The sequence below is a fragment of the Chiroxiphia lanceolata genome, chromosome 1, assembly GCF_009829145.1.
Source record: "Chiroxiphia lanceolata isolate bChiLan1 chromosome 1, bChiLan1.pri, whole genome shotgun sequence".
NCBI classification, from domain to species: domain Eukaryota; kingdom Metazoa; phylum Chordata; class Aves; order Passeriformes; family Pipridae; genus Chiroxiphia; species Chiroxiphia lanceolata.
This window is the reverse complement of record NC_045637.1, coordinates 108,138,559-108,163,427: the sequence shown is the minus strand read 5'-3', so window position 1 is coordinate 108,163,427 and position 24,869 is coordinate 108,138,559. Positions and strand designations below refer to the sequence as shown.

Below are 24,869 nucleotides of genomic sequence, written 5' to 3'. Positions count from 1 at the left end.
TCCTCTCCTCCCCAACCACTGCTATTGGTCCCTTGTCCTGCAAATAAGTCTAAACTGCTAAGCATTCACAATAGTCCCCCCGGCTTCTTTTAAAAGCCATAGCTTGCACAGACAGCTGCAAGTGAATAAATCCAGCCAAGAGCAAGAAGCTGTCTCCCAGCAGCAGCCGAGCAGGTACTCCAGACTTGGTACTCATGCAGAGCCACCACCATGCAGAATGGCCAAATCTTCTTTTTTGTTTGGAGTAGGAATCATGAAGAAACCTACTTATTACCTTGTTAGTTGGACAGCCAGCAGCTTTGAAGCAAACAAGAAGCGGTGAAAATAACTCTTTCCCAGTTTGCATCATCCCGCCTATACTAACTGCAATCAGAAAGAAGAATACCTCACCCACAGGCAAAGCTTTGTAGATTCAAAGCTTTCCCATCACCCTGGATGCTTTGGCACCAGAGTTAATGCAGGTCTCCAATCTTATTAACAAGGATATACCCAACTGGGCTGCAGTTGGGTATCCAACTGCCCTAAACATACACAAAAATAGGTCAGAGTTCACAATCACTCTGGTAAATTCTGAACTGCTTCCTTGCAATAGCAAAGGCTGCTAAAAAATGAATTACACTAGAAAACTTTTAGGATGCACAGGAAACAAGCAGCAAAACATGACTAATCACACTATCTGACAGAAGCATCAGTGATTTTGCATCAGCAGTTAGGATTACAAACCTCACACACAATGGTGGGGATTTTATTCCTTCAGCTGCAGCAACAATAAGAAGGTAGTGATGTCTTCGAAGCAAACTTTTCCTGGAGTACCATGTGATAATTTCTCAATTTCTCTGAGTCACGGGAATTAATGGACAACAGTGAGCAACTGGAAAGCCAATTGTGCCTGTCAAGGTCTCCAAAACAAACAGCAGCATCAAGAAGAGATTGCAAGCTCACAATGGGAAAATAAGGATCCCTTTGTCCACTATTTTGTACCCAAGAATTCCCCAGTTTATGTTACACTTGTGTCCTAGTTTTGGCTAGGCTAGAGTTCACTTTCTTTTTATTAGCTGGTACTAGGAAGTACTGTGTTGTGGATTCAGTATGAGAACAACACTGATGTCTTGCAGTGCAATTGCAAATCAAGGTCTCCTCAGTTTCCCATGAGCTGTCAGTGAGCAGGTGCACCAGAGGCTGGGAGGTAGCATGGCCAGGACAGCTGAACCAAACTGGTCAAAGGGATATTCCACAGCATAGAACGTCACACCCAGTACATAAAGTGTGAGAGTTATCCAGAATTGTGCCAATTGCAGCTCAAGGAGAGACAGGGCATCCCTGAGTGGGTGGTGAGCAACTGCATTGTGCAGCACTTCTTTTTCTTGGGTTTTCTCTCTCCCCTTTTCACTACAATTATTAGTATTATCATTATATTTCACTTATTTCAATTACTAGACTGTTTTTATCTCAGTCCATGAGTTTTAGGAGTTTTTTTCCTGATTCTCCTCTCTAGTACATGAGGGAAGGAAAAAAGGAGGAAGTCAACAAACAGCTGCGTGGTACATGGTTGTCAGCTAGGGTTAAACCATGACAACCTGTTAAGCCAACAGTGGCATTGCTAAACTTGATGTTAACTGCAGTTGAGAAGTCAAGGCAGGTGTATGTGTGGATACACATTGGCTGCAAAGTGTTTTTCAAAGCACAATATTAAGAAATAATGCAAAAGAGTTGCTGTGTCTCGCTCTTTTCATACACCTGCTCCATCAGCACTGCTGATCTCATCTCTCTCTTCACAGCAAGAAGTATAATGGATGGAATACGCTTCACTTTCGTGTCTGTTTCTGGCATGTCTTTTTATTAACACATCATGAAGCCATTGCACATGTTGGCATAGTCTTGCTATTAAATACATGGACTCCTCTAAATGTAGGTTATCTGTCATATCACGTCTTCCTGCAAGGTAAGGGAAAGAATTAATTTTAATCACTTTTTCTGTATTCAAAGTTGTAGAAGTGGGTGATGCACAGATACATGACAGAATGTCAATATTGGGGCACATCCTACAATGCCTTCCTCCTCATGCCTTTTGTTCATGATACAGTTCAGAATGTAGCTTTGCCTAGAACCATGTACTACATAATTGTGTTTTATGCTATGGAACAGTTTCTACAAGGATACACTAAGAAAAAAGCAATTGTTTTCCTAGGGGTTTAATTTCTCTCCCATCAACTCTATATGCAAATTGCTCAGAAATACATACAAAGACTTGATCTGACTCATTTTCATCAAGTTTTTTCCTCTTCTGATAAGTGCACCTCTCTTACCTCAATCTGCTTTTCAATGCTTGCTTTGTATTTATTCATCATCACACCTTCTCTTATTTTTGCTCCTGCCAGTAGTTTTCCTCTGCCTCCAATTCTTTGGTAACACTTCATATCTCATTGTTACTTCTCACTGATTTTCCTCAATAACCATATTTTTGCTTTCCCTTGCTCATATCTTGATAAGCTGTGGAAGCCGGGAGGTTCAATGACCTTAAGATGTTCTCCTGGAAGTCTGGCCTCTTCAACTCATTGCTCCAGCTCTGTGTTCCAGTTAAAACTCTTGGAACATCTCCCTCAATACCTAACCAAACTGCCAGGATCTCCCATTTCACTATTTCAACCTCGTGAAACCTGTCAACACATTTATCCTTGTCTGAATAGGAACAATTCTACACTTTTTAACCAAACCAGGGCTAACACCATAAGAGCAGCTTTCTTAATCTAGTCTGTCAACAACAGATAGCTTCCACCAATTGCTTCCTACAGCATGGCAGACAAACAGAAACCTAAAAAATGACAATAAGAAGCAACAAATGGCTGTCAATAGCTAGATATTGGTAGGTCATAACCGCTCAGGTTACAGATACCAAGCCAAAAAGAAAAATGTACTTTCGGTAAGAGCGGGAAGGAGAACACACAGGTCAAACAGACAAAACTTCTTCCCAAGCATTCCAGAAATACATCTTATGACATCCAAGACTGCCATCTGTGCACATTCCTTTAAAAATCTAAGTTTTTTTAGCAAGCCTTAAATACTAGTCCAGTTAGACCCACTCAACAAACTAAAAAGGTAACATATCATGGACAAGGTCTACACATTTTATGTTTATGCAGCAAAGAATGTAAACTGAGACTAGCTTTCCATAGCAAAAACAGGAGGAAGTCATCATAATTAAACATGACTAATTCATCATTGTTGCCTATACAGCAAATAAAATAATTGATGCTTATAAAACTTACATTTATATTTCTCCTCCTCTCACAGACTTTTAAGTAAGAAATATTTTTTTACTCAAAAAACATTCTATTTAACTTAAAACAGTTTAAAACCATTGTTCAAATTTCTTTTTTTTTCCAATTGAGTCAGCTTTCAGTAAGGTCTAGAAATCCTGACAGATGTTTCAGAATCTAAAACTTAAAACGTTTTCTTTGGGTTTAAAATTTTGCTGCACAGTTTCAGCAGTTTGACATAAGCACAAAATAAATCCCTATTTCTCACTTGTTCAGACCTATTCAAGAACTTTGCCCTGAAATTGGAAAGTTGGATTGAATTTCCTTTAGTTGTAGTATAACAGAAGCTTTGCAGCCATTTTTAAGTTAGATAGTACATGATAACTTCAGAGTTAGGAACAAAACCAAATGTACCTTTTTGACTACGATTAAAGTCTAAAGAAAGCAACCAAAAACCTGACATCACATTGTGGTATCTCATGTACCATTTGCCTTTTCTCAGTTTTAATTAGGTTAATTAAGTTTAACAACAGATAGTCTGCTGTTGAGATCATACCCGTAACTGTGCGGACAGTGCTAAAAACACATCACTTTACTCAGTGTTGGTAATGCCACCATGATAACTTTATTCCACTCTCCAATTGATCGTATCCTCATCCTTAATGATGTACTACTTAGCCATTTGCATTCAAATATGCATATAAACATCCACAAGAGTTACCATAACAGTTTTTATTAAAAAACCTAATGTACACGTTTTACCCCAGAGCAGCTATATTGTCCTTAAAAAGTACTGTATGTATCAGACATTTAAGGTTTATCCCATCACTGTCAATTGTCTTTGAAGAGCTGTCAAACACCTCCAGCTTTAACAAACTTCAGTACAGCCTCAAGAAAAAGCTTTTAGCTTTTAAATGAAGTGGCTTAGTAGTTTGTGGCATGAATACAACATGCCATTAACAAATCAATCCTCCTGTTTACAGCATTCTCTCAGGAATGATGTAAGTTTCAAATCCCATGTAAGAATTCACACCCTGCATAAAACTAACACGAGATACATTATTCAGATAAACAGACAGCACTTAGAAAGGTCTGTCAACATTCGTATTTTTAACAGCTCTTTAAAGAGGTAATGGTGCAGATTAAGTACAAGCTCTTTGCCTCAGTATAACACCTATTTGAAATTAAAGTAAAACATGGAAGACCAATATCTTTACATTTTATTCTTCAGAAAAAGAAGAATCATAAAGAAAGCATTTAGTAGTCCACTTGTGCTTAAAATATTCAATGCATGAGAAAGCCAAAAGAAAAAAAAATACACATTTTTGTACACCATGATCAAAAAGATAACATTAGAAATTTTCAGAAATTGCACTGTATTTAGAACACTCTCTAGAATCTGCTCCACTTCTACGTATGGCTACTGAGGCTGCCTGACACAGTTCCTTTTCCACTTTAATTGCCAACCTGTGGAGGTCCTTCAGGGATGAGTGATGTGAAGAAGGTTGTGATAAAGGACCAAGCAGAAGCCATGAATCCAGGCTGCTGCTCTGTATTGCCATCTTCACTTGCATCTTCTCCACTGTCTTCATCAATCCCATCATCCATAAGTCGCTCCTTTAAAAACAGAAATTGAAGCAATTCAACTGCTTCTTTCCAGAATTCTGACACAAGGTAACCAGCAGTATCTGTCTATATTAAGTGACTTCTCTCAGAACAACCTCCTGAAGGAACTAGCTCGAAGAAAGTTTGTGACTGAAGTAGAGACAATCAGGAATTGCCAGAATTGAAAAATACAGAATTTAGGCAGCAGGCACAACCTGAGGACAACGCTGAAACCCTTCTGATTAATCAACTCCATTTCATAAAAGTTGACTTTCTGTGCAGGCGTTATATACTTTACAGTATAATATATAGGAGTCTCAAAAGACATGTCTGCCCTTACTCACCATCTCTTCGAGATCAGGATTATTTGCATGTTGCCCATCACGGTTCACTTCTGCATTATTGGCTGCCTGTTGTTGGCCTCCCTCTTGCCTAAAGGGAAACCATCCAGCTTGGTGTCTATGTAAGAAAGTGGAACAGTTGAAAACCTCTCTTTTGAAAGGAACAAAAAGATTTTTCTGCTACAGCTAACTACTTCAGTAAATTCTTTAAGTACTCTTGAATGAATGAAGTTACATCTATTTTTCTGTAATTCTTACTTTTACATTGAATGGTTATTCTTCAATGTCTGAGTTAAGAAGGGTCTTGGGGTTCACAGCCCTCAGTTCCAGAAGAGGAGTAATGTACCATTAGGTGATTAAATATGCAGAATACTTTTTTTGGGTATTCTCCCCATTTTTAAGTACTTAAGTTATATAAATTTTCAAAGGCAGCCTTAATTTTTCAGAGTTTAAATTTGATTTTCTGTGGAAAAAAGAATTTAAACTTCAGCTAAGGCTTGAACCACATTGCCATTGTAAATTAAATAAGCCTTTACCATGTTTTCAAGTGTCTACATTCTGATTTTAACTATCGTATCTGTAAGAAAAACAGAACAGCCCTTGTGAGGATTGAGACTACAATGTAAGGAAACCCTCAGTGAATGACATCAGTCCAAAATATCAAGCATTATTGTTGATTTCCACTTCTACTTACATCACTAAGGCACTTTCATATGCAAAAGGAAGCGATGACAACAGTACTAATATTTGTGCATGAAACAGAGCGTGCACTTAGGTCTTTATGACATGTTGCAAAAATTTTTTAAGTCCCTGCAATTCTACCAGATCTAGTACCCATCATTACAGTATCACTACTTTAACTCTGCCTAACAAAATTTACTGCACAGATCACATAAGTTATTTTTGAAATTTACATGAGCTTAGCTCTGCCATTTCATATCCAAGAAGTTTACGCAAGTATATGCTTGATGTAGATGAACTTCCCTACTCTCAGCCTTTCTAAATTTTCATCCCAAAATTCTACAATACTGACCTATTAATATCACCAACATTTAAGAGCACTGTGTTTCAGGTATAAGTGGCATCCAATTCACTGTAAAAGTGTTTTGAGAATTACTTCTTTCTTTCTTCGTATCAGTTTGTCTACTTGTTTGAATTTCTTTTTAACAGACACACCCTATCACAAAGGAGCAGTGTCTAAACTTTTGCATGTGGGTAATTTTTAATTTTAAATGGATTATACCTTAGCACTGTACTCCACATCTCAGATCTGCAGCTATACTCAACTGTGGTACTCACAAATAAACCAGCAGCATGGCTCCCATTACCATGACAAATCGACTGAAAGAAGAATAGAAGTATACAATGCTCAGAAGAATTGCTGCTCTAGAGAACGTGTACATCCAGTCCAGCCAGTCCCGATTGAAGTCCTCTTCATTCACTACTGGGCCACCCTGTGCATTCATCTGAACATTTGGGTTTACAGGCCTGTTCTCCTGAACAGCTACATTTGGCACTGCTGCGGGCTCATTTGCGGGAGCACGTTCCGAATTGACAGCCTGGGCAACTGCAGATCTTGCTGGCTCCGTGCTGGAAGTCACTTGGGCTGAAACAGCAGCTTGGCTAAAATTTTAAACATAAAACTGGTTTGTCAAAAAACGTGCACTGTAATTACTAAGCCTATTCTTCTTTTCTACACTAGTAAAAACAAAGTTTCACATGTAATACATGTCAAAACAAACTGCATTCTCCCTTAGATCTTTACTTACTAATACATTAATTCCAATTCAACGCTGGATTTCATAATTTGCTGGACAAAACTAAGTGTAAAACGACAGACCCAGACAAAATAAACAGACATTTTGATCCTGCACACAACATTTAATACATTTTTTTCATTAGTGTAACTCAGTACTAAGATAATACAGACTTACTATTGCATGTAGTACTGACGTACATACATCTGTTGCCACCATATCATCTGTAAGGGACTGAATGAAGGATACAGAGAAAATCCAGTAGGAACACCTTGGCCTGGAAACTGGTTGCCTATATTGCTAGAGAAGGATTTAAAGAAAAATATTCAGCTCTAAATTGCTGCATCCATAAAATGCACTACTATTAAAAAAACAAAGTAGCATTTTTCCTCTCATTTTTCCCCCTAAAACAATGCACTGAAATAACACCCAAACAACATGTAGTGAGATCATCTAACCCATCCCAAAAAAGCACTATATTTTCATAAAAGAAATTAATAAGCAAAGTTATTTCTACAGAAAGAGTACTTATGCTATTGTACTTAGTCTGTCACTAGCTGCATCCCTGGGACAAAACCATGTTGAAAATATTTCAAGAACTGTGTTAACTGCAGAAATTCTTCCCTATAATTCCTTTTAAGTTCAGGGGTCATCCTTAAAGGTGCTACAGGAGCTGTAAAGGGAAAACTTACTATCTTCTACAGCTTTCTTTTAGAAGCAACACCTGAAATATTACCGTGATCAAAGATGTGAACAAATGAATATGAGCAAAGACAAAAAACTAATCTTTCAGATACAGCTCTGAAGACTGCAACTAAGAGCACTGTAAAGGATTTATATTCCCCCCACCTTGAATACTTCGAGCATAGTGATTCTCCAAGCATTACGTGATTCTCCTCCCTATGGGCGTTTAGCTCTGGTTCACATGCAAAAGAGGTAAAATTCCTGTATGCAGGTTTTAGGTTTGGTTTTGTCTGCTTTTAGACTTCTTAAGCCTCTCTTACCTCCTAGAGCACATAGCATGTTTTGGCAAGATTTCCAACTCTTTCCCAAAAGATTTTGATGTAGTGAACTGTAGCAAACCAGGACATCTTTCAGGACAGCATGAGAGTATAAAGCATGAAGAAAAGTTTATTCAGACTGTAGGTAGCAAAAGCTGAGACTGCTGTAATTGTACTGCAGACTACACCTGTTCCCTAAGTAAGGCACTCCCTGCAAAAATATCACCAAGAGAATTCATTAGTCTACCAGGCATTCAGATATATACGACATGCCCAGAAAGAAAGATGGGGGAAGACATTAAAATCTTTTTTTTCCATGTTATGCATGAACAAGCATTTCACTGTAATTCTGGACAAGAGCCTGCCATGCAACTCCATGACCTCTGCTAAAACTACTATGTTTGTATTTAGTTATAACCTGTTCTGACAATAGCGGTGGTGGGGGAAGAAGCAAGCAAAATGACTTTCCTGATACCAAATACAAACTGAGATAATCAGAGGCAATACTCTAGGTTTGTTTAAAAAATTGAAAGGGTGAACTGGCAGCCCTGCTGATGCTATTTATTTATGCATAATTAACATGTTGAAGCAGCAAAGTTGTCAAACTGCTACTGGAAAACATTTATCATGATTTACAGCTGCAAGCTTTAAGAATGTGTTTTTCTATCCCCAGAACTGGCAATCACTTTGAGAAATAAGATTCCTCCAAAATTCATAAAACACTTGACTCTCAAAATGAGAAAATAATCCAAATATTCTGCATGGGTGTCATTAAGTACTATGCTGAGACAAACCACTGAGCAGTGTCTCAGTTTCAAGCAGGTAGAATATCAGTATCACTGCCAGCTCAGTCACCAGTAAGGAGTGCTACCCAACTTGCCAATTCCTTTCCTCATCAGATAAAGACTTTCGGGTTCTTCTTTGTAACTGCTGTGTTGAGCTCGACAAAAGTTGAGCTGCCTCAGGCTAATAGCTCACCCTCACAGATACATCTTTTAGAAATATTACCAGATTTGAGTCTCTCCTTTCTTCCAAACTCTTTCAAAAGTTGCTTTCTTGATGTCCTAAAGCTTAATAGTAGATTAAGTAACCACTCAAAACATGAGAAACCACAAAAGATGAGTTATGTCATGTTCTTTTCTTTCACATTCAAATATTTTGGTGGGCTATGGAATTTCCTTTTCTTTCCAATAGCTTTTCTAGGAGATGTGTCTATTTGAAAAGCAAGACTTAAGTTCTCCAAGATCAGGTTCCTTTACTAAGCAAAAGTACACTGGTTTACAACAGGCTTCAGGCTTAGAACAACTAGCACAGCAGTATTTTGTTTGCTCATCAAAAATCAAAATTAAGCAGATGTTGTCAATTATACAGCTATTACAGTTGTCAGGGTATTAAGTTAGCTTATGAAATTCAGAAACAATTCCAAACAGTCTAACATATTTCAGTGAGAAGAACCTCCCCAAAGGAAGAAGCTCTTCCCAGCAAAGCAAGCCAGTTTGCTGTTTAAAGAAAAAGGAAAGTAGCATGTACTTTTTCCTTATCTTTTTCCAAAAGGAAAAAAAGGTAGGAAGCAGAATATTTCAGAAGAGTGGCAGCAACAGCATAAGAGCAAAGAAGACCTGTCGGATTTGTACAGGCATTCAAAGACTGGACAACAAAGCAGAGCGGACAACAGAAAAACAGACAAGCCAGAAAACAGTTCAAATGGTAGAGATAGCTTTGGAATATTCTGAAAAGACACATGTTCCTTAGGATGGCTAGAAAGCTCAGAATTATTTCTTTTGGTCTATGCAAGACACCCAAAATGAGCTAACCAGCACTAAATTTGACTGTAAGGTCAGACTAATTAGCTACGATCATCATGAATATACTGCTTACCACTAGTGGAAAATAAGACTTTATATTCAGACTCAAAAGCTCATCCTCTGTCATCTGCATGACTGACAATAACTGGGTTTGTTTAACCTTGACCCACAGACATCTCATATGAGCTTGGGATATCAACTTCAAGTACTATTTCAATATCCTCCTCTACGTTATTTGCTACTCAGAAAAAAATACAGCGAGCAAAGGTGACTGACGCAGCAAGGTATTTATGTGCTACGACATACTGCATGCTGTCAGCATGTAATTTTGTTATCTGCTTTCAAACATCACTGTGTACACTATGAAAACATTTCACTGGAGGGGCCACCCACACTTGACAAATAGTCTCCCTGCCTTGATGTTTCTTGTCTGTTTACTGCTTCCAAGTACTCTCCAATCTGAAACACAAGCCGTTTCAGGACCCAGCCATCTGTTCTGTTTGTACCTGCACAGCACAGCAGGGGCCCTGATCAACAAGAGCAGACAATGCTGTGCTTGCTCTCCTCAGCTGAAGACTAACTTGGCAGATACATAAACTACTTGCCCCGCCCCACCGCAAGTTTAGATTTTTAGAAAACAGCATTTGCAAAAGCTCAAAAGCAAAAGAAAGTTTTAAATTGTTTCCTCTGTAATATTTAAACAATCTGAATTAAATGCTATCTTCCCAAAGGTTATTCAACTTACACACTGAGGTTTCGTGCCAGGAACTGAAAAACCATCAAAACCATTAATTAATCACTTAATGTTCATGTTACTTATTTGTAAAAATCAGTTTACTAATGGAAGCATTGCAAAATGCTCAAAAAAACTGACCCTCACATATATTTTCAAACACCTGGAGACCTTTCCCCATCACTAGTGCCTATAGTTCATCATGCAGCTAGAACTGAAGTGTTTGGTCATGAAAACACACAAAGCAATGCCAGTTTCAGCTATGAATTTTCGTTGTTCCTAACAAGTCTCAATCTGTGTATAAATTACATTAAAGCTAGATTTCATTGCCCTAAATGATGTTAAAGAGAGCAGCTAAAAGAAGAGGGCATTTCTTACTGCTGGAATACAAGCAGCAATGCCCTAAAGCAAAACCAGATGTGTCTGAGAAGATTACTGAAGCATTAAAAAAAAAAAAAAAAAAAAAAGAGGTTTTTCAAGAAGAAAGCAGACTACAGCAGGCACTGGGCAAAGATTATTTGGAGTTGAGCAGAGCCAGTGCCCAGCAGTCCACAAATATCTACTTTAAGTTCTGATAGCATTCCATTAAAATACTTAAAAAAAAAAAAAAGCCTAAGATTATTTAAGGCTCATTTATTTTGGCATTTCTGTTAAGACTTGGAATGCACTCCTAAAAACTTTGAATCACTTCCTCTTACTACAATTCTGTTTGCACCACAGAATGCTCTTGGATCACCATCTAGATTCCTCGTGGATTACAAAAAACCAACAAAAGATGTGATTTAGGTGCACTACTAATGCACCTCAGCCACAAACAGGACCCTATTCCAGGTAACCAAGCTAGAGACAGTACAAATAAGACCGAAACCCCTGAAATATGTGCAGTTGATGTCAGGTTCTCAGCATCTCTTTCCATCTACAGATCCACTCCTCTCAACTCACATTACATGCTAGACATAGCAAGTCATTTTTAAGTGACTTTTAAATTACTCTTTCTTTCAAAGGCAGCAGTGTCTTCCAAACTGACACATCCCACTGTATTTTAATTATTTCAGCCCAAAGACTTAACAATGGTTCTGTTGCCTTTTTGAAGTTCACACCCTATTCAGATAACCATGATGCATGACAAAAACTCAAGTACATCCATGAGAAAAGCTAATCAGAAAAACATTAAAAACTTTTTTACAGATTAGTCATTTACACAACACATAATAAATTGCTTCCAGAATTAATTAATATACATTACACCAAACAGCAGCCTTCACAGTCAACCTCTGGTCTCACCTAGGTTGGACATTAAGCCAGGTATGACCACTTCTGTATGACCACAAGATGTACATGGTCAGAATAACGTAAGTGCTCCACCCACTGCAAATACTATTTCTTCCCAGCAGAAAGGATATTTCAGGTAAGAAAATAAAAAAAAACTTGAAGGAATGCAGGATGAAAACTATCAAGAGTAGTAAAGTCCAAATTAACTCTAATTAGAGCTTGCAAATTGGACTGAAATTAAGTAAACTTTCAACAGTTCTTGATATCTGCTTTCTTTCCAGCAACAGAAACACTTGTTACTATTAGCAGGTTCATAGCTTGGTGGTTTTTTGTTTCAACATTCAAATAAGTTTCTAGAACCTATTACAGTACTGAGAGAACACCCCTGTTAGAAAGAAAACTTGAAAGTGCTCCCTGAGGAAATGACAGGTATCATCTCAGAATGCACTATCCTCCTGTTTTCCTCTTGAAAGAAAACAACATGTTTAAGCAGCTGCAAAGACCATATAGGTAAAAATTAGTAAAGCTGCTTTTTAAGTGCAAAACAAACAACAGAATTTTGGTAGTTATGTAATAATAGATCTGATCTGCAAATGTACACTGATTACATTTCATTGGTATGCATGAAAATACTTAAAACATGCCATTGTAGATACACAAGCACTTAACACGTACTCAAAACACCCGCAGATCATTTCCACAGTTGAATCCAATATGAAAAGAGTGAAGAATTACATCTCTTACATGTCAAAAACTAAGAACCATGATATTCCAGTAAGAATTTAGTGTTGACTATTAGAATAAAGGACAGAAAAAAACAACCAGAAGCAATAATTTTATCAGTTACATTATTAACTACATCCACTAGATAAATTAAAGCTGCACTTCTGTCCACGTAAAGTTGAGGGCAAACAGCATGAAGAAAAAACAAAAAAGCAGCCTGAAAGGGAGCACCAAGGACACTTCTTTGACTGACTCCTGGCTAAAACCACTTATTTTCATATGAAAAAAATGTTTCTAATGTGACTTATGCTTCAAGATGAAACAGCCAAATCATTTTGCAGACTGAAAGAAACCCAACTGCAACTGAACATTTGAAGTACTTTAAAGAGTATCAAAGAGTTGAGGATTGCTCCAGTCTCACTTACCCTTGCATTAAATAAGGGAACTGGTGGCTCGGTGTGGGATTGCTTTGTGCTTGTGGAAGATTACGATGCCTCACTCCATCTGCACTAGTGTTCAAAGATGTAGATGAAGCTTCTTGGTTTGTGGGTGAGGCAGCAGTTGATCCAGAACGGTCTAAATTCTTGAAAATAAAATAAAATTGAGGTTGTGGATCTTTTTGCCACAGTTACCAAGATTTACTACTGTGTCTTAAAAAAACTATTTGCTTTAATGTTTTGTTGCAAGTTTTATTGAGAATATAAGCACCAGCAAGTCATCTGGGGGTTTATCAGTTCTGACAAGCCTTAGGGCACATATTAAAAAAAAAAAAAAGCTTTCAGAAAGGCTCAACACCTGATAGGTTACAGAGAAAACCACAAGTTGCTGAGAATCCTAGTTTCAAAAAGCTGAGGCAAATTAAAACTTAACTGAAAGAATATTTAGCAGCAACAAAAATTCTAGTGCCTATCATTAACAGCACTAACTACAACCTCAGGATATGACTTTACACTGAGAGACAACAGTGCCAGCAGTGACTTAAATACCATTCCTCTATCCTTGTCTTCAGTTACCCCTTCTACTCTTCATCCTCTTCACTGTGCCACCTGCCCAATCCAAATTGCTGTACTCTGCTGGAAGAGGGATGCCAATGCTAATAGGGAAGCAGCTATTAGCATTCTATAGTTATTATAGAAATACTGAGGCTCCCAAAACACACCTAAAACTAGTGTGTCAGATCTTCAATACTTTCCAAGAATCAATACTTAACTCTGGAAGCAGAACAACAGCTGGCTCCTAAATTGTTTGTCACCATAACAAGACTACAATTTGGCCACTGAGATGCATTATTTCAGTTTTAATAAGCCTCAAATCCTGTTGCTAAGAATTACTGCAATGTTTACTCAGTAGAAAATCTTCAACTTTGACACCTCAGGAAGTGAGGAGGTGCAATTACTTAAGACATCCATATCACATTTGCCCTATAAAGGAAAACAAGAAAAGTTTACCACTAGACAGTGGGAGGGGGAGTAAAAATGAAAAACAAAGGAAAGGACAAGAGCCATTCAAGCTTTGGATTTAGGCTGTTTCCTTCAAAGTATTATGAACCTAACACTGTGCATACTTGCCTGCTTTTAGCAGGCATTAATACAGTCATTCAAATTCAACATTTCCAACTGATCTACATAGCAATGAAACAATCACAAAGGAGGCCCCGAGTCCTGCTTGCAAACAGATATAAATACAGCCTTTGAAAAGATGTTTTAACCACTGTCCCCTCTCTACCATTGCTTAAACTGCTTGTGTTTCTGACTGTCACACAGCAGTCTGATACAGTACCCTATCAATAGCACAATGAAGACAGACAGCTTATTACTGAAGGGTATTTTCCGTTTGCTGACAATCAACACACCTCTGATGAAAAGTACCTGCAATGGTATTGTACACATCCCTTTCTGACTAACCTTCAAGGGTTGCTTAGTGCTACTGCCAACTCTGGAAAAACTCAAGAATTACAGTAATGACTACCAAGTCAACAACAAAAAGAAACCTTAACTGCACTTAAAACACAATACAAACAAAGATCATCATCATTTTTGGAGGGTGTGAAGAGGGCAAGGCTCAAACCATAGTCAAAAAATGTGTTCTGTTAACAGCTTGACTAACAAAAGTGTTAAGAACATTTTCGACTTCTCACTGTCTCACAGATACTATGACTACCTCGAAGCTCATGCATAAGTACTGACCATTTCCTGTCAATAAACCCCGGCCAAGTTTCACCTGTACCTCACAACAAGGGTTGTACCACTGGTCTCTCTTCAGTAGTACAAATTTCCACAAAATAAATCTGAACTTAAGTTTTTCTAAAATTCTGAATACACAGCACAATTTCTGCCAAAGACAGGGATTCAGAGAGAAAGGAAAATGTACTTTTTAATATAGTGTTAAAATGAAAGAACAGCTTAGAAAAAGTAGTGCTTTATCATCTAATAAGCATAATTGTATTACTATGTGAAAAAAGGGTCATATCTGTTTAAATAAAATTATGCCCTTAAATGATCAAGTCTGTGCAAATTCATATGGCATGCTCTACTTTCAACACAGTATTTTATAGTCAAATATAAAAAGTTACAAGAGAAATTAATGGAAAGTTTCCTTAGCACAGAAGACATTCATGTCCTGTGCATGACAAAAAACTCACTGAGCTACTGCTGGAGGTTGAAGCTCCGTGACCTTCTCTACTGGTGCTGGGTTTTGGAGAACTTGGGGGTGTCCGGGAAGTACATACCAGATGAACCATATGATACTCATCTTGCTAAAAATTAAAGAAATTGAAAAGCTAAAGCAACAATATTTGAGAAATTTACAAGCAAATACTGTCCTTAGAAATCCACTTTCAAAGTTGCATTTGCAAACACTAAAGAAACATTATACAAAACAGAGAGACCATACAGCAACACTTCAGCCTAGCACAAGAGAATCCTACTGTTTCACAGCTAATGTCTGCTTGGCAGCTGTCCACAACAACATAAAGAACATTTTAACACCCCAGTTTTTCCTAGAACTGCAGTATAGCAGAACCAATGGAAGAACCCTGGGAGACACATGAGGAAGTATATCACAAGCTTTAACTTGTATTTTGGAAAAATTTCAAATCTTCTACAGGGCTCAGTTTCCCCAAAGTTAAGAACACTTACATTTGTTCTGAGATCTAATGAAGAGTGTTATTCAATAACAACATAAGGGTACATGAAAAATGTAGGTGCTGGAGTTCCACAAGCAAACCAAGATAAGAAAAACGTACCAGCCACTGCCTTCACCTCTCTCCTGTCTAAGCTTGGCTCAAGCCTAACCTGAAGACACCCAAATGAAAGCCCCTGTAGATATTCCACACTCAGGGAATGCTATTCAAAAGTGCTACACAGGGCTAGAGTATTCCTAAACATCTGAAAGTGAGGAAGCAAACGAGTGGCACCACTTGAAGCCGTGTCAGCATGCCCATGCCAATTCTGCATGAATATGCTCACCCCTCAACATGGATGCCATAACAACTTCCATCTGAAGCTATTTCACTGTACCAAAACACCCCCTTATATGGCCATGGCAACAGAACAGCTACGATTGCGTATTTAGATTGCACACTGCAGCTTTCTCAGTAATCAAATTTTAAACAAGAAAAGCAACAAAATACCTCTGTCTTCTTCTGAAATCAGCATGGTGCAGGCAAGCTGCTGTTTTTCATAAGATGACATTTAGAAATGCTGTGTTTGGAGAAGGTTTTTAAAACCATAAAAAAAAAAGTGTTATAACACCCATTTACCCACTTTTTAAGTTTTAATCTCTAGAAATAAAGAAAACTAAAAAAGTGCTTTTATACACGACTGTGTGTTACTGCTGGCATAGCTGATGCACTCACAGTCACTTAAACTCCTCCACATGTACTGGTTCCTAACCCCAAGCACAGCCTCACTACTACATTAAGTGTAATTTCTTACCAGTCCATGATAGTAAGCAAGGATCAGAAAGCACTGGCACGGGTGATCAGCACTCTGACCACGTCAAAAGCCTTTAACCTATCTAGTCACCTTCTACCTAGATATGAATTTATGCCTTGGGAAAGGCAAGGGAAGCTAGACATATCACTGGTAAGCTTACAGTGTATGGTTTTATTGAATGTGACAGTTTATTGCAATATACTTCTACTTGTACATAATGTGTTGGACATCACTATGCTCGGGGAGTGCCATAACTTCCAGCCTCAAGGTATTTTATATCAGTGAAATCACACTGGCCAGTATCAAAGAGCAAGTATCACAAATCTAAACTGAGAGATTTAGTAAATCCTCAGATAATATTAGGAATTCATAGCTAATCCAGTAGGAAGAATATGGCAGAGAATAAGATTGAATTTGTGTAATCATACCTTTTTTCAAAAAGTTCTTAAAAGCCTGAGCACAAGAAACTCCTTCCAACACAAATTTCTAACTTCTGCTTAAGGCTGCTGTGTTTTCAAATTCACTAAACTTCTTTAACTAAACCCAAGGCATACAACTACTAAAATGCCTTTAAAGTTAAGCATAGCCCCTGCATAGTGAAAAAAAGACATTAGTTACAAAATTTCTCCTCTAGCACATAAGTAAAGTTTGAAATCATGTTTCCTAAAACCAGTCTGCTGCAAGCAGGCCAAGTGAATTTAAAGGATTGAGACTTCATTTTCTCCTTAACAAGCAAAACTAAGATTTGAGATAAGTTATATAAGCATTTCCTTGAACTTTAAAGTGGTACAGGACATATACTGGTTGGCAGTAGTCCAGTTTCAGTTTTCCAGTAAACCTATACATAAAAAACTGAAACCATTTTTTGGTAAGAAGTTTAATCCCATTTAATAAATTCTATTTCAGAATAAAGATTATAAAGTAAGAACAGTGTAACTCTTCAGAAGCAACACAGAAGATTCCTCTGCATGTGTTTCTCCATCCTTAATACTGAAATTCAGTTGCCCACTTTCACTAAAGCACCATTCTCCTTCAGAGATTTTCCTCCACACTAAGTATTAAAATTAAGAACTTCACCAACTCAATGAAGTCACTATTACTTGGTAGCATCATTCCAAATTATCTGAAGCAGTTTGACAACCAAGTGCATGTATGCCAAGATCTCCTACCAGAGACGCCATGTGTATTTAGGATTAGGATTTAAATGTTGACTGAAGAATCCAAAATTAAATTAACAGAATTATTTTTTTTCCAATAGGAACCAACAGAATAAAAAAAAGAAAGAAATTAAAATAGTCAACAAACTTTCAAACATCATCAGGAATGGTTAATAGCTGACAATCAAAAACAGGACATACAGCTTTCCCAAGAAGCCATTCAGGAATTTAGAATTCTGGGTTTGCATATTTAATATATTACATATTTATATTTATATTATTATTACATATTTATATTATTATATATTAATTTGCTTACACAAGTGCCATTCTTAAAGTAAGTTCTGGATTTAAGTCTGTACAAGAAATTAAATTATGGCCCAAATCAACAAAATATGTTGTTTTATTCCATTTATGTGACAGTGGTAACTGTCCAAAGAAGTCAAGACCAGGCTGGATGGAGCTCTGAGCAATCTGCTCTAGTGGAAGGTGCTCCTGCCCATGGCAGTAAGGTTGGAACTACACGATCTCTAAGTGTCCCTTCCAACCCATGCTATTCCATGGTTCTGTGACATACAACACAACACTTGTTTGGGACTTACACAGCCTACTTGCTCTCCCACTAATCAGAAGCATGCCTCAATCCACAAGTATCATAATCCTATGCAAAAGGGATACCCCAAAATGTATTTGCCAGAACATATCAACATTATACAGTTACATTTCTCAATAGGACAATGAAAATTTGAAGCTAAACAGCAAAAATCTGAATTTCTATTTCCCAAAAAAAGGGGGTTTGATCAAATATCATATGGTGTTGATATAAAGCTTACTTTTCTGAGAACATCTTTCAGCTGCAGATGATCAGGAAGCAGTCTGCCAGAATACACCAGTCTCTGATCCTTTGTGGACTAGGAGATGGGGACAAAGAAAGGAATTTAGCTTTTTTGCTGCTCTACAGGTATAAAGCTGCAGATAACATTTGCAGATGAGAAAACCCCTTAGATGTTCAACCACCAAAATGAGGTTTAAAAACATTTCAGAGGCTTCACAAATCCAAATTAATGCTGAAAAAGAATTTTGCTATTGAGCACTCAGCAAGAGTGTCATAACAATTAACAACACTCAATGGCATATCCTGATCTAGAAAACTTACAAGTATATTCAAAATTTCTTTCAGCGATTTTTCTTTACCCTGCTCCTGTTTCCAGGTACTTTCTGAAAATATATATGGACAAGTGGTTGGGGCAAAGAAAAGAAAAAACACCCCCAGAATAGTTAGTAGAATGATGAAAGAGCACAAATTTCAATCTTTTTCGACAAGGAATTTCTGTTATTAGCCCTGGCCCCCATTCTCACCCCCTCAAAGAAAAAAAAATCATTATGAGAAAACAAGGAGGAAAGCATTAAAAAAAACCATGAAGCAGCAAAAGCATTTTTTTAAGGTAGCCTTCCAACTACGGTAACCATTTTTTGCTATTCTTACAGTTTCACAGCTTAAAATAACTTAGTGTAGTAAACAAAGATTTCTTTTTTTTTTTTTTTTTTTAATGAGTGATATGCTATTCACATGGTATGAACTTCATCTCTATTCTGTAGAACAGTTCAGTGACAAAATGATTTTTAAAAGGAAACATTCAGGGCAACTATCTACAGTGAGATGTCCAGTACACCAAAGCAAGCAGCTTATGTCGTTAAACAAAACAAAGGAAAACCTCAATCCCACTCAATTCAGTTCACGCTGTCAAAAAAAGTTGTAAATAGTCTTCACACTAGTGGGTCATTAAAATGCTGTAACTATGTGAATATACAGCTAAAAAAAAAAAAAAAAGCCCCCAAATATTCGCCAAGTTTGAAAGAATTTTAAAGGTAATCCAATCATCAGACCAGTTCAGTTTAACTACTGCTTGCACTTTAAATGAATTCAGTAGCATTTATCACTTGAAAGACAGCACCAACACAGGTAAATGCTAAATGCAGAAATCTAGCCTAACATCAGTGGAACAGACATGCATTATCAGCACGAAATATTTGAAAAATTTCCCCACCATGCAAACTGCATCTTACACCTCTCCTTCTATCCCAGGCTTCTGCTGCCCACTCGTCTGTCTTGCTAATACGAAAACACAAATAACTAAGACCCAGATCTCTCCGAGTAGAAGAAGCTTTCACCGAAGTTTTGATATTGTTTTTTTCTTGCAACAGCCCTCTACAGATTCCCAGTAACTTAGCAGAATATAGGAAGGCTGTGGAACTGGGTTTTTTTACCTAGAAAAAATGGTCTTATCACTAGAACAAAAAAGAGATACTTAAAGCAAATAATTATAAAATTATTACTCAGTAAATCTGAGTAGCATTTAACTTTTTTCTCAAATTCATACTAGCCATGAATGATTAAATCCATCTTTAAAAAGTGAGTTCATAACCTGCCATATATTGTACAGAACAGTTTATCACTTCTATTTAAGAATAATTTTCAATATTAGTTTGCATTTTTTCTGTATTTTCAATTAGTGACATAAGACACTATTTTTATAAGTTTCACAACAAAGGGAACTAGTTATTTGCAGCAAATTGATAAAAGAGTGCAATAAATTCAACATCAGTGTTGTATTATTTCCATTTACATTTAAAACACCAACAAAAAATGCCCAACTCTCATGTCAGACTAACTTCTTTTGAGCTATATCTTTTTTGATTGCTCCTTTCAAGCAGGAACAAGCTGCTAACAAAATGCAAGTTCACTTGCATTTTGTATTTGGGAAAGACCTTCTTAGAACAAAAAACAGAATTTTCAGCATCAAGATTAAAGAAAACTTTAATTTCCTGAAAATTATAGACTTGTTGCTTTAGAATGACCAGTGCAGTCAGAAGAAAAATCTAAGAATCCTTGTTTCTTGGTCCTGAGACTGATTATCTGTGGATTAATTAGAAGAGAGAAGTGCTTAAAACAACCAAAACAGAACAACAAAATCAGCTCAAACTCTAAATCATCCAACAAGGAATAGAATGGTTTTTTGCCTGTCCCACTCATAACACAGCATTCTACATAGTAAATTCAAATTCTTCTCTTCAGTACCTTATGTATAAGCCCCCCTTTAACCTCTTCTAATGAAGCATCTTCCTAAAAACAAATACAAGTAACTTTTAAAATATGAATACTTTACAGAGGAGAAACTGGTAGATTAAAACAACCCCTCAAAGCTGACTACATAGCCTTCAGTAATGCATTTCAGCTCCCTACAAAAACCACAAAAAGAAAAGGTTAAACACATATTGAGTACTGTTAATCATATCAAGCCAAAGACTTTAATGGGGGAAAATGAAGCCTTACTCCTCTCCATATAACTTAAATACCTATGTGAGCACTACAGGATTATCACTTGCAATTCTCAGGGTGAAAGCCATCCTGGAATTCTGAAATGTGGAGGGAGTGAGGAACATTTAAATTCAGATGGAAGAAGAGGTGATTAATGTGAAAATACAATAATTCACATATATGCCAAAGTAAATGGAAAAGGTATTCAACTCATCCTCTGCCAGAAGAGTTTTCACTACCACACCTCCTGCTTCAAGGAGCAGCATGCTCACTGCTAGCCCAAACACTGAACTGTGATGGAAAAACACTTCAGAATACATAATCAGTGGCCCCTTTTGCAGAAGCAAGCACATGGCATCAGATAAAATTTTTCCAGAACCTGAAGTTTAGAGTGAGATGGGAGACAGTTTGCAATTCAAAATCCAAAATGTATTTAAAACTAAGAATTCCAGAGTCAGTGCTTTTTAATTCCACTTTTCCTTTCCAATGCTTAGTCCAAATTAGCTATGCCCAGCACATTACCAACCACCAAACCTAAGCTAAGTTAGCAATGTCCTTTCAGGAACACAGGCCATCCTTGAGCTATACTGCTTCATACTGCTTCAGCTACGTGTTATTTTGGTTCACTCAGCCTCTCTCCCATTCTTCCATCGGAAATAAAATTCCAAACAACCACATCTGGTTAAAACCGAAGGCAAAGTATATGCTAGATGACAGCTACTACAGGAAATGAGAAACAGCAGCTTTAAATTAGTTTACAGCTGTAATTGATGCAGCAGTTAATGCACTGAAGGTGCAGTGATCTGCCAGACTGAGACACACAGGCTGATTTTACAACCACCTTATGTTATTTTACATAAACATTTCATTTAGGGGCTTTATAACTGCAGTGCTCTACCTCTGAAAAACTGGTCCAATCAGGAAGCAAAAGTATTGACGAATGTGAATCTTAGTACGGACTCATAAACTAATTTAATACCATTTTGAAGCTATTTAGCTTATTAAATTACTTTGCAAAGTATACCAACTTTAATAACAACTAAACCAGTCTAAATGTGACTACATTTGAAATTTTTATGTATTTAGGCCAGTCATTTACACAAATTAATCCAGAAAAAAAATCACAAACAACACTGCCTCAAGGCCTAACTTCTGATTTGCCTATTTTAACCACCTCACTTTCTGAAGATATACTCTTAATAAATTGTAAATTTAATTAGGACACTTACAGTTACCATCAGTTTACTGACTAATTTACAGAGGCACATAACGAGAATGAAGTTCAAGTCACACTGAAAACTTGAAACACAACATACAGCAGTGACAGCAACTGATTTCTATTTTACACCCTTAACTTCAAGAACACAGCAAGACCTCCATAGAGTGTGTTCTGATGTACTCTGCCTAAAATAGCATTGTAACAGAAGTTATTTCCAGGACCTATCATAATCAGGGAACACAGAAATCTGATCAACAAGATTTTGACACTGATCTAGTTTAAAAGGAATAAAAAAAAGGGGTGGGGTGAGGGAGCTCCTAAAAGCACAAAGATTTAAAGGATTTTGAAAAAAGCAGTAGCACTCAACATCAAGAGCATATCAAGCCAAAAATACACTTTTTGATTTTACTATAGATAGGAGCCATCCTATTAAACAACCTTCTCCTCTCCCATGTTATTACTTTGAAAGGTTCCATGAAATAAAGACACTGTGTTCAGTTATTAGTTTAAATGGAAGTACAGCAAATCCAAAATAAATTGGAACTACTGAGATAATTCTCACTACAGAAACTCACCATTCTTTAAACCTAGAAAAATTTTGGGGATTCTGAACTAGTCACTTAATAATGAGAGGTATGTTGAGAAATATATTTTCAACAGAAGAAAGATGTTTCAGGAAACTGAAATTTAATATTATACTACTGTTCAAAGTCTACATGCAACATGAAAACCTCTTGTTCATTAAGGATCCTTCCTTTCAGGAGCTCAGTTTATCAAGATCATAGATGAGTTAGAAAACTAGTGTTAAAGCACAAACATGTCACTGGAGGAGATTCTTGTGAGGAGGAAGAGGCAGCAATCAGCTGGAGTCATATATTTGTTTTTCACAGCAGACAGGCTTTCTCAGTAGAGAATTACTTACAGCAATAACTATATCCACAAACTCTCAAAACTGCTTAAGACATTTCAATGCAGCAGTGACACAGCCCAAGTTGTTGACTGCTTTTCTTCTTTCTCCAAAAGCAAAAACCCTCTTTGAGACCCAAAGCTACAATTTTACCTTCCCCCGTAAAAAAAAAAAATTCTTCTGTTGAACGAGGTGAATACTAATAACTTCCAACATAAATTAAACCTTTTTCTGATGTTTTCTATAACAAAGTCTAGGCCCCACATGCTACTGCAGTGTAGAGGCAAAGACACTTTATACTGGAACAAATTTTTAAATACACCGTTCTGCATGACTGCCATTCTAAACAGGTACAGTATTATCTACTATTACCTATGTTGTTTTTTTTTTCACAGCCTCTTCTTAATTGCCAAATACAGAATTTTAAAAAATTCACAGATAAACCATATTATCCTCAGAAACAAAAAAAAGCTGTCGCACATATTTGTAAAACACTTGTGCAGAGAATTTTCAGCACAACCTCAAGAAAAATGGCTTTTCAAAGAGAGAAAGATAAGGAAATAAATCCAGAGGTTGTTCAGCTGCATGTTTCAAGTAATATTATTAATAAACATCTACTCCACACCTCAGTGAATTCACTAGATGGTGTTAACCTTAGGTATATCACTTATACTGTAATTACTTTAGGTAGCACTCTTACATTTACAAATACTCTTAAATTCAGTTAACTGAGACACCTAAATCCCAGTTCCCCAAAAAGCTATAAGAAGCACTGGGAAGCATCTTTAGCGATACTGCCTTTCAGGATGCTACACTGCGATCTTCTCACACCGTGTAGAAGAGAAGTCACTATTATATTGCCAACTTCCCTGAAAGCAGAGGAGGGCCAGCCACTGCCTTCACGCAGGTCACTCTTCAGCAGCAGGACTCTTGTTTACTTATTTCGCAGGGTCCAAAAGAAGTCTTGAGCGACCAAGTTACGGCAGCCCCAGCTTTACGGACAAGGCGAGGGTAAAGGGCTGGCCAACAACTCACCGGCTTGCTGGGGTACACCTTGGAGAGGTGAGTCTTCAGCTTGCCCACAGTCCACTCCAGAAAGCAGCTGATAGTCTGATCGGTGTATTTCTGGTTGGGGGCCTTGATGATGAGGGTCACCGGGTGCTCCACGACGCTCTGGTCCATGCTGCCCGCGGGGAAAGAAGGGTGGCCCTTGCTCCGCTCTCCTCCTCCCCGGGAACACGGAGCCGCTCGAACCTCTCGGGGGGCCGCGGGCGGGTTCAGCGGCCGGGAGCGAACTTCCCGGGGGAGCCGCGGGAGTCCATTCTCGTGCCGGCGCCCCGGGAACCGCCGCCACAGGGGACCGCACCCTCGCCCCCCACCCCGGCAGAGGGAAGAGCGAGGGGAAACAGCGCAGCACCCGGAACGCGTCCGCCCGAGCCAAACCCCCTCTACCCGCAACACCGCCTCGGCCTCCGGCCGCCGCCGTCCGCGTAAAATGGAGGCCGGAAGTGCCGCCGCCGCCGCGTCCCCCCGCCCTCCGCCGCTGCCTCCGACCGGCACGGGGGGGCGCCCGCGGGCCGGGCGGGGGCGAGGGGTGACGCAATGGCGGCGGGGGTTGTGTTTGGCTGCCCGGGGGATTGTGTTTGGCTGCCCGGCGGTTTGCGGCCGTAGGCGGAGGCCCCCGGTGGAAGGTGCGGGTGTCCGGCGGCTGCGCGGCTAGATACGTTCATTCGCGAGTTCTCAAGGACTGGAAGCTTAAAGGCTTCTTAGCAGCGGAATTAAGGCTTTGTTGCTTGTGTGTCTTGCCTCCGTCGCCGCTGCGTGGGAACGCCTCTCTA

The 24,869-nt window shown here is 38.2% G+C and overlaps 1 protein-coding gene across 6 annotated transcripts; it reads right to left on the bottom strand.

Moving 5' to 3' along the window:
- Positions 1–1,816: 1,816 nt before the first annotated feature.
- HERPUD2 (HERPUD family member 2) lies at positions 1,817–24,537 on the bottom strand. 6 transcript variants are annotated; one of them, XM_032691230.1, is made up of 9 exons: positions 24,067–24,530; positions 18,420–18,497; positions 15,136–15,249; positions 12,920–13,077; positions 7,138–7,260; positions 6,503–6,826; positions 5,207–5,294; positions 4,725–4,874; positions 1,817–1,935 (listed from the first exon to the last, which is right to left on the bottom strand). In XM_032691230.1, exons 1-9 carry the CDS (start codon positions 24,211–24,213, stop codon positions 1,921–1,923), a joined length of 1,197 nt encoding a protein of 398 aa, XP_032547121.1. In that variant the 5' UTR covers positions 24,214–24,530; the 3' UTR covers positions 1,817–1,920. The 6 variants fall into 6 exon arrangements, with proteins under 6 accessions (XP_032547121.1, XP_032547102.1, XP_032547131.1 ...); XM_032691211.1 differs by having other exon boundaries at positions 5,207–5,321; positions 24,067–24,529; XM_032691240.1 differs by lacking the exon at positions 18,420–18,497 and having other exon boundaries at positions 5,207–5,321.
- Between the last annotated feature and the right edge of the window lie 332 nt (positions 24,538–24,869).

Bases quoted from the DNA above. Each gene is read 5' to 3' on its own strand.
- HERPUD2 (XM_032691211.1), bottom strand. From the start codon at position 24,213: ATGGACCAGAGCGTCGTGGAGCACCCGGTGACCCTCATCATCAAGGCC. The intron at 18,498-24,066 runs GTGAGTTGTTGG...CCCATCTCCTAG, and splicing joins AGGTGTACCCCAGCAAGCCG to TCCACAAAGGATCAGAGACT. The intron at 5,322-6,502 runs GTGAGTACCACA...TTTCTTACATAG, and splicing joins GCCATGCTGCTGGTTTATTT to ACACCAAGCTGGATGGTTTC.